The sequence below is a fragment of the Ictidomys tridecemlineatus genome, chromosome 8 (genome assembly GCF_052094955.1).
Source record: "Ictidomys tridecemlineatus isolate mIctTri1 chromosome 8, mIctTri1.hap1, whole genome shotgun sequence".
Taxonomy (NCBI): domain Eukaryota; kingdom Metazoa; phylum Chordata; class Mammalia; order Rodentia; family Sciuridae; genus Ictidomys; species Ictidomys tridecemlineatus.
Window position 1 is genome coordinate 14,989,179 of NC_135484.1, and position 13,052 is coordinate 15,002,230.

Here is a 13,052-nt window from a genome sequence, read left to right on the forward strand (position 1 = left end):
GCTTTCTCTGGGTTCTTGGCCTCCTATCCCTATCAACTCCTCATCTGGTCCAACTTCTCATTTAGCAGACAAGAATGCACATAAGAAGCACACCCAGAATCAATGGCTTGCCAAGGTCACACAAACAGCCAGCATGCTTTGCATACATCCTCAGGTACTTTTAAAGATATTCTGCCATGATGATACATATTCTACAAATATGTGTTTGATGAAGTGAACCCGCGGGCAAGGCAGAGAGCTCTGTCAGCACAACACAGAGTGCTTGCTACTACAAGCTCTTTTATTTGCAGTCGATGCACCACAACCACTACTTCACTTAGTGCCCAGTTTTTCAGTGCTGCCCTTCCGCAGCCTCTTGGTCCATTAGCTCTACAATTATGCGTGATCAATCGAGCAAATCCATTTAGACAGTGCGTCTGGCCACTCAAGCAGTGGATTTGGTACTGAAGCAGCGTGATTGCTGTATTATACAGACCTTGAGGAATGGACTTACATAAATCTCACTTGATCTTGACTTCCTATCTCTAAAGAATTCTTAAAACAAGTCTTGACCCTGAATGAACTTAATGATGTCGGAACTTAAAAGTGCAAAGTTAGTTTTTCTGTCCAGCAGACTTTTTTTTTTTTTTTGTAATAGTAAAATACCTCTCTTCTGAGTTGAGATAAGGCCTATGGTTAAGTGTGAATGAAGCACCTGCTATACTCCATCCAGGTCCCATATGTGGTGAAGGAGACTTACTGGCTGCCATGTGCGCACTTGCCAATTAACTCCTCATATGTCAGATTGAGTGCCTGTCCATGAATCCTAGTTTGTTTTGTTTTCTCACTGCCTTACTATCATGGTGGGGACTGGAGTTGGCACTGCCTGGGCAAACTATAGCAGGTGCCCCTTAAGGACAAAAAGTCTGCAGACCTCTTGGATCAAACTCCAAAGGCTACTGGTTGGGCATCTATCTCCTCGTTGTTAGGTCACAAAAACACACCAGGATTCCGGGAAAAGAGCGATTTCCATGAGTTGGTTCTATTGTTACTACAGTAGGTTCACAGTACACGCTATGAGGGCAGTGGCTAGGTCTGCTTTGCTTACCTCTAGATCCCAGCTCTGAGCAGCATGCTTTGTACCTGGTAGGTTCTCAACAAACATTTGTTGCAAGGCTAAATAACTTCATTAAGTTTCTATCAAACTTTATAGGCTTATGGAAACTAAATGACATTATGTAGTCACCCACCTAACCTTATGAATTTGACAGAAATGGTAGTCAGCACCATTTTTCGGAAGACAAAATTCAGGCTCTGTTGTCATTTACAATGTGCCTAAGGTCACTCACTGGACAAGCATTAAAGCGTATATTCAAATGCATGCGTAGGAGACCTCAGAACCTACAGTTCAACCACAACATAATTTTACTATGTAGGCTTTTCCAACTCTGAGATCACTATGAAAAGTGGGTCTTCAAGGACAGATTTCCCAGTCGTTATCTTTTAACATCAACATTTTACAACAAAAAAATTGAAAAGCAACGATTTACCTACGAATCCTTCTTCACCAACCAGTTTCAGGGCAATTTTGTCAGCTAACACTGAAGAGTTGCCGTGGGCGATGTTAGCAAAGGGGCCGGCATGCACAAACACAGGTGTCCCCTGCAGAGGAGAACAAGGTGAGACCCCCGAAGGCAAATGGAAGAAGGGAACCAAGATCAATCTGGGGCACACAAGGTGGGACAGACTGTTAGGTGTTTTAATGATTCAAGTCATTCTTTCTTTTTCTACATTGTTATCTTCAATGCACAACATCTTTCAAAAATGAGTTTCAACTCCCTGATTCACTCAAAAGACCAAATTTCTAATGTATTTGAAATGTATTCTAGAACACAGTTACTCTACATTTAATGCTGAACCAGGGGCAGAAAGCTATAATACAGCCACTTCCTACTATAATTTTGATAAGCTACTGTTCGCTATCTCAGTGACCAGGAAATTAACAGTTTACCTTACTTCACACTGCTCTGCATCGTATTTTTTGAAAGAATAGAATAAAACTCTAATGAACTAAGAGACTTTTAAATTTTTTCCAGTTAAGAAATTAGTCAACTCAAGAGAAATCTAAAGTAAGCATAAAAAAAAAATCAAAACAATTAATGAATGGCGGGAATCACCGTAGGCCACATACAGAAAGATTAAGTTTAGGCTGCTTTTATTTTCATAGTAAAGTTGTTTTCTGATTTTTAAAAGTTCTGTTAAGCCTTTCTCAATCATCCATGTTCGAAACACAGTAACTACTAAGATAACCGAAGTAAAGAAAAATTGCACTCATAGTAAAAATGTCAGAGTAAAAAAGACAATAAAAAAGGGTTCCACTAAAAATTTTAGATTTTAATTATTTAAGACAAAATCTGTTCATATGTTCATTTTAAATGATTTTATTTTCCTTTGTTGATAAAAATGGACTTTAGCCTTTAATGCACAAGAATTTATCCTTGTGCATTAAAGTGTTCGGGTTTTACTCTGAGCCCAGCCAGGGCCCTGATGGTCTGTGCATACGATAGCTTCGCTCCACCTGTGAAAATACAGGCTGCCCCTCTGCTGACACCGGGGAAGGCAGGGAGCAATGTGGGAGGCTGGGGGCTGAGAGCCATGGAAAATTCCCACGAACCGTGACGGGCTGTTGGCAGAACACAGTTCAAAGCTGAGGACGCTGAACAACAGCAGGAAGGAGGTTAGTGAGAGAAAAATCATCTCTGAGAATAAGAGAGAGTTCCTCAAAACCACTAAGTGATTCCCTATTTCTTTATTTTTCCTTGTGATGTTCCCAGGAGGGAGAATGAGATAGGGCCCCAAGAAGGGCACAGCACTGTATGTGAAACAAAGCCAGGGCTATAAAACCCAGGTGTACAGGTTTATGGATAAGTATGTAGGCTTACTGCCGACATCTCCACCTAACAGTCCACAATTGCTCACTTCTATCTAAATAAACCTTTTTTCTTTTCCTTTTCTCTTTCTTCTTCTTTTTTTAATGTGTGGTACTGGGGATTGAACCCAGTGATATTCTACCACTGAGCTACCTCCCAAGCTCCTTTTATTTTTATTTATTTATTTTAAAGAGAGAGAGAGAGAGAGAGAGAGAGAGAGAGAGAGAGAGAGAGAGAGAGAGAGAGAGAATTTTTTTTTTAATATTTATTTTTTAGTTCTTGGCAGACACAACATCTTTGTTGGTATGTGGTGCTGAGGATCGAACCCGGGCCGCACGCATGCCAGGCGAGCGCGATACACCTTGAGCCACATCCCCAGCCCAGGTCCTTTTATATTTGAGACAGGATCTCGTTAAATTGCTTGTGTTGGTCTTGAATTTGAGATCCTTGAGCCTCAGCCTCCTGAGGCTGGGGTTATAGTTGTGTGCCACTGTGCCCAGCTAGATAAGACCTTTAAGTGCTCTGAAAAATGCATTTTTACAAAGACCCCAAAGTCCCCATCACCTCCTATTCTTGCTGGTCTGAGCACATTGTTGCCTATGGTTAGCAAGAGGAGTTGGCCAAGTTTAACAAGGACAAGGTCACAGGCTCCATCCTTGGATGGGCAGCTGGCCTCCCTGTACAGACTGCAACCTCACCACAGCCATCTGTCTGAGAAGCACGAGGGCCCTGGTCTCCAGGGGACACAGGTGACAGGGTATGATCGAATCAGCATAAACATTGCTTTTCCTGGGAAGACCACTCCAACCAGATCTAATACGACTTACAGTAGGAAAGGACTTTTATACTGTCGAATCTTTCTTATTTTCTAAGTTACATAACTAACCTACAAAATTGCAAAAGCATTTTGTATTTAGAAATTTTACTTTTAATTGACAGCAGTTTTATGTCTTCATGGGGCACACTGTGATATTTTGATACACATAGTAGAATGATACTGCAGTTAGGCTTTGGAAAGTCCCCCAAAGGCCCATGGGTTAAAGGCTTGGTGTCCAACTTGGCACTCTTGGGGTCCACTGGAAGTTTACAGTCATGGGTAGAGTCTCCTTGAAGGGATTGTGGGACCCTGACCTCTCTCTCTCTGAGTTCTGACCATGAGGTGAGCAGCTCTGCTCTGCCCTGCACTCTCACCATGGTGTGCTGCCTCCCCGGAGCCCCCCAAACCAACAGGGCAAACTCACATCATGGACTGAAACCTCTAAAACTGTGAGCCAAACCGGGCTTTGGTCTTTATACATTGATCATCTCAGCTATTTCTCATAGTAATGGACAGCGAGCAAATTTACTTTCTATGAAGCTAATCACATATCCATCACCTTACATATTTATCAGTGAGCACATATAAAATCTATTCTTTGGGCAACTTTGAAAAATCTAATGCATTATTATGAACTATGGTCACCTTGCTGTGCAACACATCCTAAGAACTTATTCCTCCTGTCTGACTGGAACTTTATAGAGTGTGGCCAAGATCTTCCCACTCCCTCTCACCCTCCAGCCCCCGAGAACCACCCTTCTATTCTCCACTTTGCAAAATCATGTTACAGTTTTGTATAAATAAATGTGGTTCCAGCTAGAAACTATAGAACCAGATAATGTGTGAGCACATGCAAGAAGAGGCTAACCTCTTCTTTGCATGAGAAACTAAAGGCCCAGAGAAGCTAAGGGAATTCTTCAAGGCCACACAGGGGATGGATGATTAAATCAAGACTAGGGCTCTGGTTCTGAAACTCCCAGTATGGGGACTGAATGAAAAAAAATATTAAAAAACAGCATTGTTAGACATTCACACCCAGGGATACACATACATTCAATGATGGGTGTAGCTGTAAAATACAGTACTCTTGAGTTCAATTCAGGGTCTAAAACAAGCTATGTCTAATTCAAAGGTATAAAAATATTTTGAGTTCAGTCTTTTGTTTTCTATAGAACACTATACAGGAGCTATCTTAGCTTTTCATTATGAAAAAACTATGAACTATCTCTATAACACGCTTTCCAAACATTTTATGAGATTGAGACTTCAAATAGTTGGCTGCTTACCCACTACTTATCTTCTGGCAACCTATGGAGAGGTGGCCCCTGATAAACTGCTATGGGACTAACAATCATGTGTGTTCAACAGGGAGTACTGGAGATCATCCCAACCACGTGGTGCTGGTTTCTGTAGGATGCTGGAGTTAGGGGGTCATGGGGGCTTCCACCAAGATTAAAAAGGAAAGCCCGGGAAGCCAAAGTGTGGCAGGTTGGCATCGCTGCAGGCAGCCCCTGAGAGAGCGATGCACAAAGATGTGAGAAGGAAGACAAGCTGCAGTGGAGACCCCCAAGATGAAGAGATGCCAGTGTAGAGGAACTTCTGCAGAGGAAAGTTGCAGAATCAAGCAGCCACAGGCCAAGCGAGAGGCCATGCAGACTGCAGCCAGCAAGGTCAGAGACAGAGGTACACATGTCATTTGGAGGGACCATTATGTTATGTGCCCCAGATGCTAGACTTGGAGCTACAGGACTTGTTTGCCTGCCTGGATTTTGTTCTAGCTTTGGCCCCATCCTTTCTTTCTATTTCTCCCTTGTGGAATGCAAATGTTTACTCTGTGCCATGACACATGGGACACATGGAACTTGCTTTTGATCTTTACAGGGGAAAGCACCAAGAGTGTGCCTTGAGTCTCAGATGAGATGCTGGATTTGGACTTCTGGGCAATGCTGGGACTCTTGAGACTATGAGGACTCTTGGAGAGGGACTAAGTGTATTTTGCACTGTGAGATGACCATGAGCTTTTGGGGGCCAGGGGTGGAATGTTATGGTATAGATATGAGACATCCCCCAAAAGCTGATGAGTTAGACAATATAAGAAGGTTCAGAGGTGAAATGACTAGATTATGAGCACTGTCACCTAACTGGTGGATTAATCTACTGACATGTATTGACTGGGTGTAACTATAGGCAGATGGAGTGTAGCTGGGAAAGTAGGTCACTGGGGCTGTGCCCTGGTAAGTGGAGCACTCTCTCCCGCCTCCTCCCGCCTGCTTCCTGGTTGCCATGTCCAGAGCTGCTTCCATCCATCACGCCCTTCTGCTGGGATCTGCATGACCTCAGGTCCAAAGCCACAGAGTTGCTCGACCGTGGACAGAACCTCCGAAACTGCGAGCCAAAATAAACTCTTCCTCCTCTAGTTGTTCACGTCAGGTCTTCTGATCACAGTGATGTGAAGCTAACTAAAACACTGAGAATCAAAGGTCCTATTTTCTATTTAAGTTTGAAAAGCATTTTTCCCACCCAAGTGGGAAAAAGGGTCCCATCTTTATAACTGTCCCTACAGGTCTGAAATTCCAGGTTCAGCAGATTCAGAACAAGAGTCAGGTCCTCAAAAGCTCAGGAATGGACAGAGGAGCCAGAGAATGAAATAGAAGAAAAGCCAGCGAGAAGGTCCAGGAGCCAGAGAAATGGGTGCTTCAGAAGGAGGATGTGGGCAGCTGGGTCAAGCCTGGGGAGGGTCAGTTAAGAAAAGGACCGAGATAGGAAGACTTGGTCAGAAGGAGGGAGAGGTGACCTTGACAAATGCTGTGAGGGGAGGTGGAAGCTGAGGTCAGAAGAGGTGGAAGCTCCCATGTCAGATAAGACATGGACGTAAGGAATACGACTGCTCCAATCCTCTGCCCCCTTAGCTGGATACAGGGTTGCAGGAGGCTCTAGGATGGTTTGCTAGGTTTTAAACAGCCCACTCCAGGGCATGTGTGCACGCTGGTGAGATGATTGGGAGAGAGGGAGGGAGGACTCAGGTGTGGTGGGGAGAGGCCTCAGCCCCTGCAGACCCTACTCTGCATTCATCCCAGGTGTCACTGAACAGGTGGGCAAGGAGGCACACAGGTGCACACCCCACAGCACCTGCCCCTTCATTTGCTCTGATGTTCCTTCCTCAGCCCTTGCCTCCAACTCACAGGCCGGTGTCTACTCCAGGTCTCCTGTCTGCCTGCCCACCACGGCGGAGGCTCTGAGGACAGGTACTCTGTACTGTTCCCTGATGTGTCCCAAGCACCTGCTAAGAACTGGTCCATGTTATGTGTTAAATAAATAGTCTTCACAGTACCCCTGTCTGTTTAGTTGTCACCTGCCTCCATTTGCACTGGAAGAAAACAGGTTGAGATATTAAATAACTTGCCCCAGGTCACAGCTGCAAATGGCAGGGCGTCCATTCAAACTCAGCTTCATACCAGCTGAATGAATGGATGGGTTTCCACTGTGACCCCCAGCATTCTTGCCCTCTGGTCACCTCCACCTCCCTTTTCCACTGCAGCTTGAAAACAAATACCCCATCTGCACCACTGATGAGGCAAATTTTCTCCCAACTCCAAGCCTAGTGACATCTGCAGCGAGCCAGAAATCACCACGGTGGAAATTTTTACACCACGGCGACCGGCAAATGATACAGAGGAGAGATTTTTCTCCCCCAGAGAGCTGTCTGTGAAAATACTTACCCATACCACCAGGTCCCCCACCCAAGCCCACCCTTGCACTTGTGTTCTGCTCAACCTGACCTGCATGCTGCCTCCTTATTTGGGTTCAAATCCTGGGGTCTAATTAGCTAGGAGGAAGGAATTAGACAATTGCTAAACCAGATGAGTGACTGGAAAACTAGATTCAAATAGACACTCTCATTATGAAAAAATTCAGTTTGGTAAAGACAGGACAAAAAATTCAGTTCAATATTTTTGTACCAGAGTTCAAAAGCCGTATCTCATAAAAGCCAAGCAAGCACAGCACACTTTCCTAGAAAACACTTCTCAGCATTTATCATTCTATGAGAAAAAATAAGCAAACCAACCACAAAATCCAAAACCCAGTGATTATGAAGGATTAAATTAAGGAAAGAAACCCAAGGCAAAACAGAAAACAACATGCCCATGCACCTGCGCAACCTACTGAAAATTAAGGCAGAGATCAGCTTCCCAAGTTTCCACTCTGATCCTTAAGCCAAGATTTGAATCATATCTAAGAATCTATAAATTCACTTTTATCTTTTTTTTTTTTTTTCCCAGTGATCAAGAAGCTCTTTGGATGCTCCTTGCCTGGCCCATGGTGGCTGGCCACGCTCACGTTCCACAGTGACATCCAGGCAATTCAATTAAGGCGAATGCTCTAAACAGTTACCATGAAAAGAAAATCACTTACTTCCAGGGTCTGCATCAGATTTGGTTTTATCGCATCTTTCATCAAAACTGTCAAAGCACCTGTCACCCCCTACAGGAGAGAAAAAAATCATTTAGATGACTGACAAGAGACCTTCAGGCAATGTTGAATCTCTCGGCTGCTTCTCCCCAGCCTGTTTTCAAGGTGGGCATTCCTAGGCTGCCTCACCCCTGGGCTGTGGGGGACACGGCACTGTGGCTTCTGTCCACCTCTCCCCCACCCGGGCCAAGAATGGGTGGCAGCCAACCCGCGATGTGAAGAGTGTGAGGACCCAGGAGTCCTTGCTCTTCCCAACCCCTCCTTGATGGCATTTAAGAGGCTTCCTATGCAAAACACCTCTCAAGCCACCGCCAAGTGCTTTTTGGCCATTGAGGCATATTCTGTTTTCATTACCAAAGGCTTCACTATGGCCTGAAGAAATAAGAAGTGAAGCCAGGCTCCAGGCTATGATAGAGTGGGAACAGGAGAGGTCAAGGGAAATGGCTAGGGGCCAGGCTGGGGGCACCCTGTAAGCCCTGACCCATAGGAGGTGCCCCTGGAAGGCTCCTGGCTCTCTAGAGTGACGCAATGCCATCTTTACCCAAAGAGAGGCTGCTTCCTTCCACCCCTGGGAAGCGTCCCCCCAGCCCCCTTTAGAAGGAAGGAAGCAAACCAGGGGTGAAGCCTGAGAATTAGCAGGGAAAGTGCCCAAGAATGTCACCAGTCTACAATTTTATTTTAAATGAAATGCTACCATTTATTTCTTTCTCCAGAAAAAAAAAAAAAATCCCTTCTCTCCTTGCTAAAGACCCCGGACAGGACCGTGCTTTTTTCAGCACACGGGTCAGCAGTTATTGGGTGACTACACCGGTCAGCAGTTACTGGGTGAGGCAACCACGTGAGCCAAGGCCTGGTGAAGTAGCTCTGAAGAAAAACAAAAAATAAGGTGCCACTCCTTGCTGGGCACAGCGCCAGAGAACACACAGCAGCACTTCACCACGTCCCCCGATATGACGCCAAGGTGCCAGAATCCAGAGAATCCGCACCACTCCAGAGCGCAGTCCTTTCTCCCTCTGCTTCTATCGCCAAACACCTTGTTTCTCTCCTGTGTGATCAGTTTCTATTTTTATAATCATCGTTTAAGATTTATAAGAAACCAATCCATTTTCTCCCTCACCATGGAAATATATATCAAAAGAAATGTAACCACTCCCCTCATGAATACAGGAAGATGGCGAGGACTCACAGACATTCGTCTTCTGTTTGGAACAGGCGGGAGGAGAGCAGGAGTTTGCCTACATTTGATACGCTATCCTGGCATGGACGTGACGGCCCAATCAATCCAGATCAAGAGACTAAGGGAGGAATGGGGCTGACCCTTCTACATCTGTGAAAATGGTAGGAAGAGTCTGGACCTACTCTTCCAGGGTATCTCAGAATTAAAGATCTGGAAGAAACTTCCTGAACTCCACCTTCCAATTTCTACCTATGACCAATGATCAAATGCTCCAATTGGATGAAGCACAATTTAAAGAAATTAGGCACTTTTTTTGCAAACGAGATACCCCAAAGAACTGTAAAAGGCTATGCTTTGGATTTGGTCTGAATCTGGGGTATTTTAGCGCTCTTGAACATAAATTAAAGAAACACTATTTGAGGATTAAGATTCAAACTACAACTGACATATTTGTTATTATCCAAGATTAAAAAGATTCAGAGAAATATCTTTATACAGAAACTGGTTAGAGATAGTGAGCTTTTGGTAATTTTTTAAAAAATGGCATTTTTTTTCAGCACCCTGAATTTGGGTTCCCTCTGTAAGCTGTCTACTACGTACTCCACGGGGCTCCACGTGGATTACACCCGACAAGATCTACCAGATGAGTCACTCGGATTCGTTTCTTTGAAAGTAGCCCAAAAGTCTTCAAAGCACTTTGGCAAAAGATTCAAATGACACCCTAGGACCTCGGAATTAATGAATAAAATATGACTTTGCCTGTCTCTTTCCACAACTCTTTTTCAAGAGTCAGTCTGCATTTGAAATCCCACGTGTCTGTGACTCCACCTGTGGGGAAGCTTCAATGGACAAGAATGGCGTTGAACAGACCCGTGCCACCCCCACACGCTGGGAGACAGGGGCAGGCAAGGAAACCGCTGCGGCACTGCTGGGGTTCACGTTAGCAGGGGGAACAGGAGAAAGGAGATTGGGCAAACGGGAACAGGCAGGAGGAGTCAGAGGGGAGCCATGAAGCTATGAGAGCTTTACAGAAAGTGTCGCTCCACTCAGAAGAGAGGTCGGAAGAGTAAGGTTGAGCAAGCTGAGATGTGCTTTTAAAACATGAAACCCCAACCCAAGACACAACGTTAACAAGCTGGGGAGCAGGCTGGTGCCGAGAATGTGCCAGTTTTAACTTTATCTTCCCACTGCAGAACCACTTAGTTCTGTGCCTTGGAAAGGTGATTTGCCCTCGATGTAAAAGGCAGGTACATATTGTACATTTTTTATAAGCCCCCAACCGCTGGGGAATGACCTCACCCTACCCTAGGCAGAAGCAGGGATCAAGATTTGCAAAAATGGAAGTGAATTCGGTGTGTTTTGGTTGCCGCCATGTAGTCATGTGATAAATGCTCATGAGAGCACTGTGGAACTTGGAGGCCAATAACCTGGGTGCAGGAGCTTTCTGCACCCCATCACATGAGGAAGAATCTCCATTCTTTTTTTGGGGGGTACTGGGGATTGAACTCAGGGGCACTCAACCATTGAGCACATCTCCAGCCCTATTTTGTATTTTATTTAGAGACAGGGTCTCACTGAGATGCTAAGCACCTTGCTGTTGCTGAGGCTGGCTTTGAACTCGCTATCCTCCTGTCTCAGCCTCCCGAGATGCTGGGATTACAGGTGTGGGGCACCGTGCCTGGCCAGAATCTCCGTTGTTTGGATGGACAACGAGCTCTCTGAGTCATACTCACCAAGTCGTCTGCTGTTACGGGCTGCCCGTTTTTGTCACTGGCCACCACCATTCTCCCCAGCCGCTCCTTCATGTCCTTAAGGCTGTCAGTCAGGGCCAGCACTGCCATGATCTCACTGGCCACCGCAATGTCAAACTGTGCCTAAATAGGCCAAAGCAAAGGTTGTGGTCAGCTGCAGAACCATCAGGATGGCTGTGTCCACAGGGCACTGGACTTCAGCAAGTTGGAGGCCATCCTCAGTGGCCGTGCTCACACACGTAGCAGTTTTCTGAGTGTGCAGAGCGCACAAGGTCTTGTGCTTGGCACATCTAGGGTAGCCTCCCTGGCATGGCCGCGCTATCACTGTACTATTGAGCCAGGATTTGGCTATGGGGACTGTTAGACCTGCTCACAGCACCATGTGTTTGGCTACTGGACTCAGACTTGAAATTAAGTTTTAAAATCATTACCCATCTACCGTGTGTCTCCACCACCAAGCTGGAAGTACCATGAAGGCAGGGGTCATACAGAAGGATTCACTCGGGCAGGACAATATGTGAAACCCAGTAGGTGCTCAATGCATGCTGACTGAATTAATGAACAGCCGACTAGCTACCTCCACTGTCTAGGAGGCTACATTTGTCTGTCCAGTAAAGAGATAAGGAACAGAAGGTAAAAGAAGAGGGTCCCTTTGGGTTGGTGCACGGGAGACTAGTTTCCCAGAGTCAGAGCTTAGCAGAGTTGTCAAAGAGTGGCACGGAGTTGACTGGAGCAGCAGCAAAGCCAGGGAGCAGCGACTTTTCTGTGAAAAGTTCCTAGGACTTCCTGTTCCTCTGTCTTGGCTCCGACTCCAGGTTGTGTAAAGTCCAAGGGGAACCAAAAGGGATCCAAGGAATGTGTGCCGCCCCCTCATGATTCCAACACTAGGAAAGTTTGGACAAAACCACATCATTGAGTTCCAGCTTAATTCTCTTCTTCCCAAGGGGGGTGTGAGCCAGACAAGTGCAAGTTAACAGGGAGAAAATGGCCATGCCCTGGTGGGGCTGCCTTAGGAAGTCCTTTATTACCCATTTCCGCCACTGACAAGTGAGGAAATGAAGAAAATAAGGAGCTTTCTGGCTCCTTCCTGGTTAAGATTGCATTAGTCACCGACTCAGTGAAAAAAATATCACCTGAAAGTCAAATACAGCCATACTCAATGATTACTTTCTCAGTATAACAAATTCCAAATGCAAGTGACTTTTTTGTTGTATGAAATCTAGGACTCTATACCATTATATGATAAATCATGCATATAAGAAAATGACTAAAATATTGAGATTTTTCCTATATAAAATATGAGACTATGAATCTCTTACAACATTAACTGTGTAAATAAGAGGAATTTGTAATACATATACAGTTTTCCATTTGTATGTTGCAATTTCAAAATTTGTAACTTGAGCAATACCAAAGTAATAATAATAATGAAAATAAAGGAAACAAATTGGGCCAATTTAAATATTACTATTCACTTTACTAATTGTACCATGCACATTGTGGAGGATGGGAGCTATTCATACTATTTTCACTATAGCTTATTTAGGATGATGTAACACTGTAAATACCCTACACGTCCACTGAGAGAGAACTGGATGAATCAATTATGGTACATTTATGAGATGAGATGTTGTAATAACCATTAAAAATGATGATGTAGCCATGTGCAGTGGTGCATGTCTGTGATCTTGGTGGCTCAGAATGCCGAGGCAGGAGGACTGCAAGTTTGAGGCCAGCCTCAGCAACTTAGGTCCTAAGCAACTGAGATCCTGTCTCAAGATAAAAAATAAAAAGGGCTGGAGATGTGGCTCAGTGGTTGGTGCTGGTACCAAAAATAAAAAGATGACATAGATCTACCTTTATTGACATAAAATATTCTCCATAGCCTATGTTTTTAAAAAATGTAGCTAAATCTTTTAAAAATGATT

General features: G+C 44.7%; 1 protein-coding gene across 1 annotated transcript in view; it reads right to left on the reverse strand.

Moving 5' to 3' along the window:
- The window catches only part of Mthfd1l (methylenetetrahydrofolate dehydrogenase (NADP+ dependent) 1 like), a 191,149-nt gene that overhangs the window by 112,740 nt on the left and 65,357 nt on the right, over positions 1-13,052 (reverse strand). Inside the window, exons 18-20 of the mRNA XM_078018905.1 lie at positions 11,107-11,247; positions 8,140-8,208; positions 1,530-1,641 (exon numbers count right to left, since the gene is read on the reverse strand). Coding sequence (XP_077875031.1) covers positions 1,530-1,641; positions 8,140-8,208; positions 11,107-11,247 — 322 coding nt within the window. The remainder of the gene's footprint in view (positions 1-1,529; positions 1,642-8,139; positions 8,209-11,106; positions 11,248-13,052) is intronic.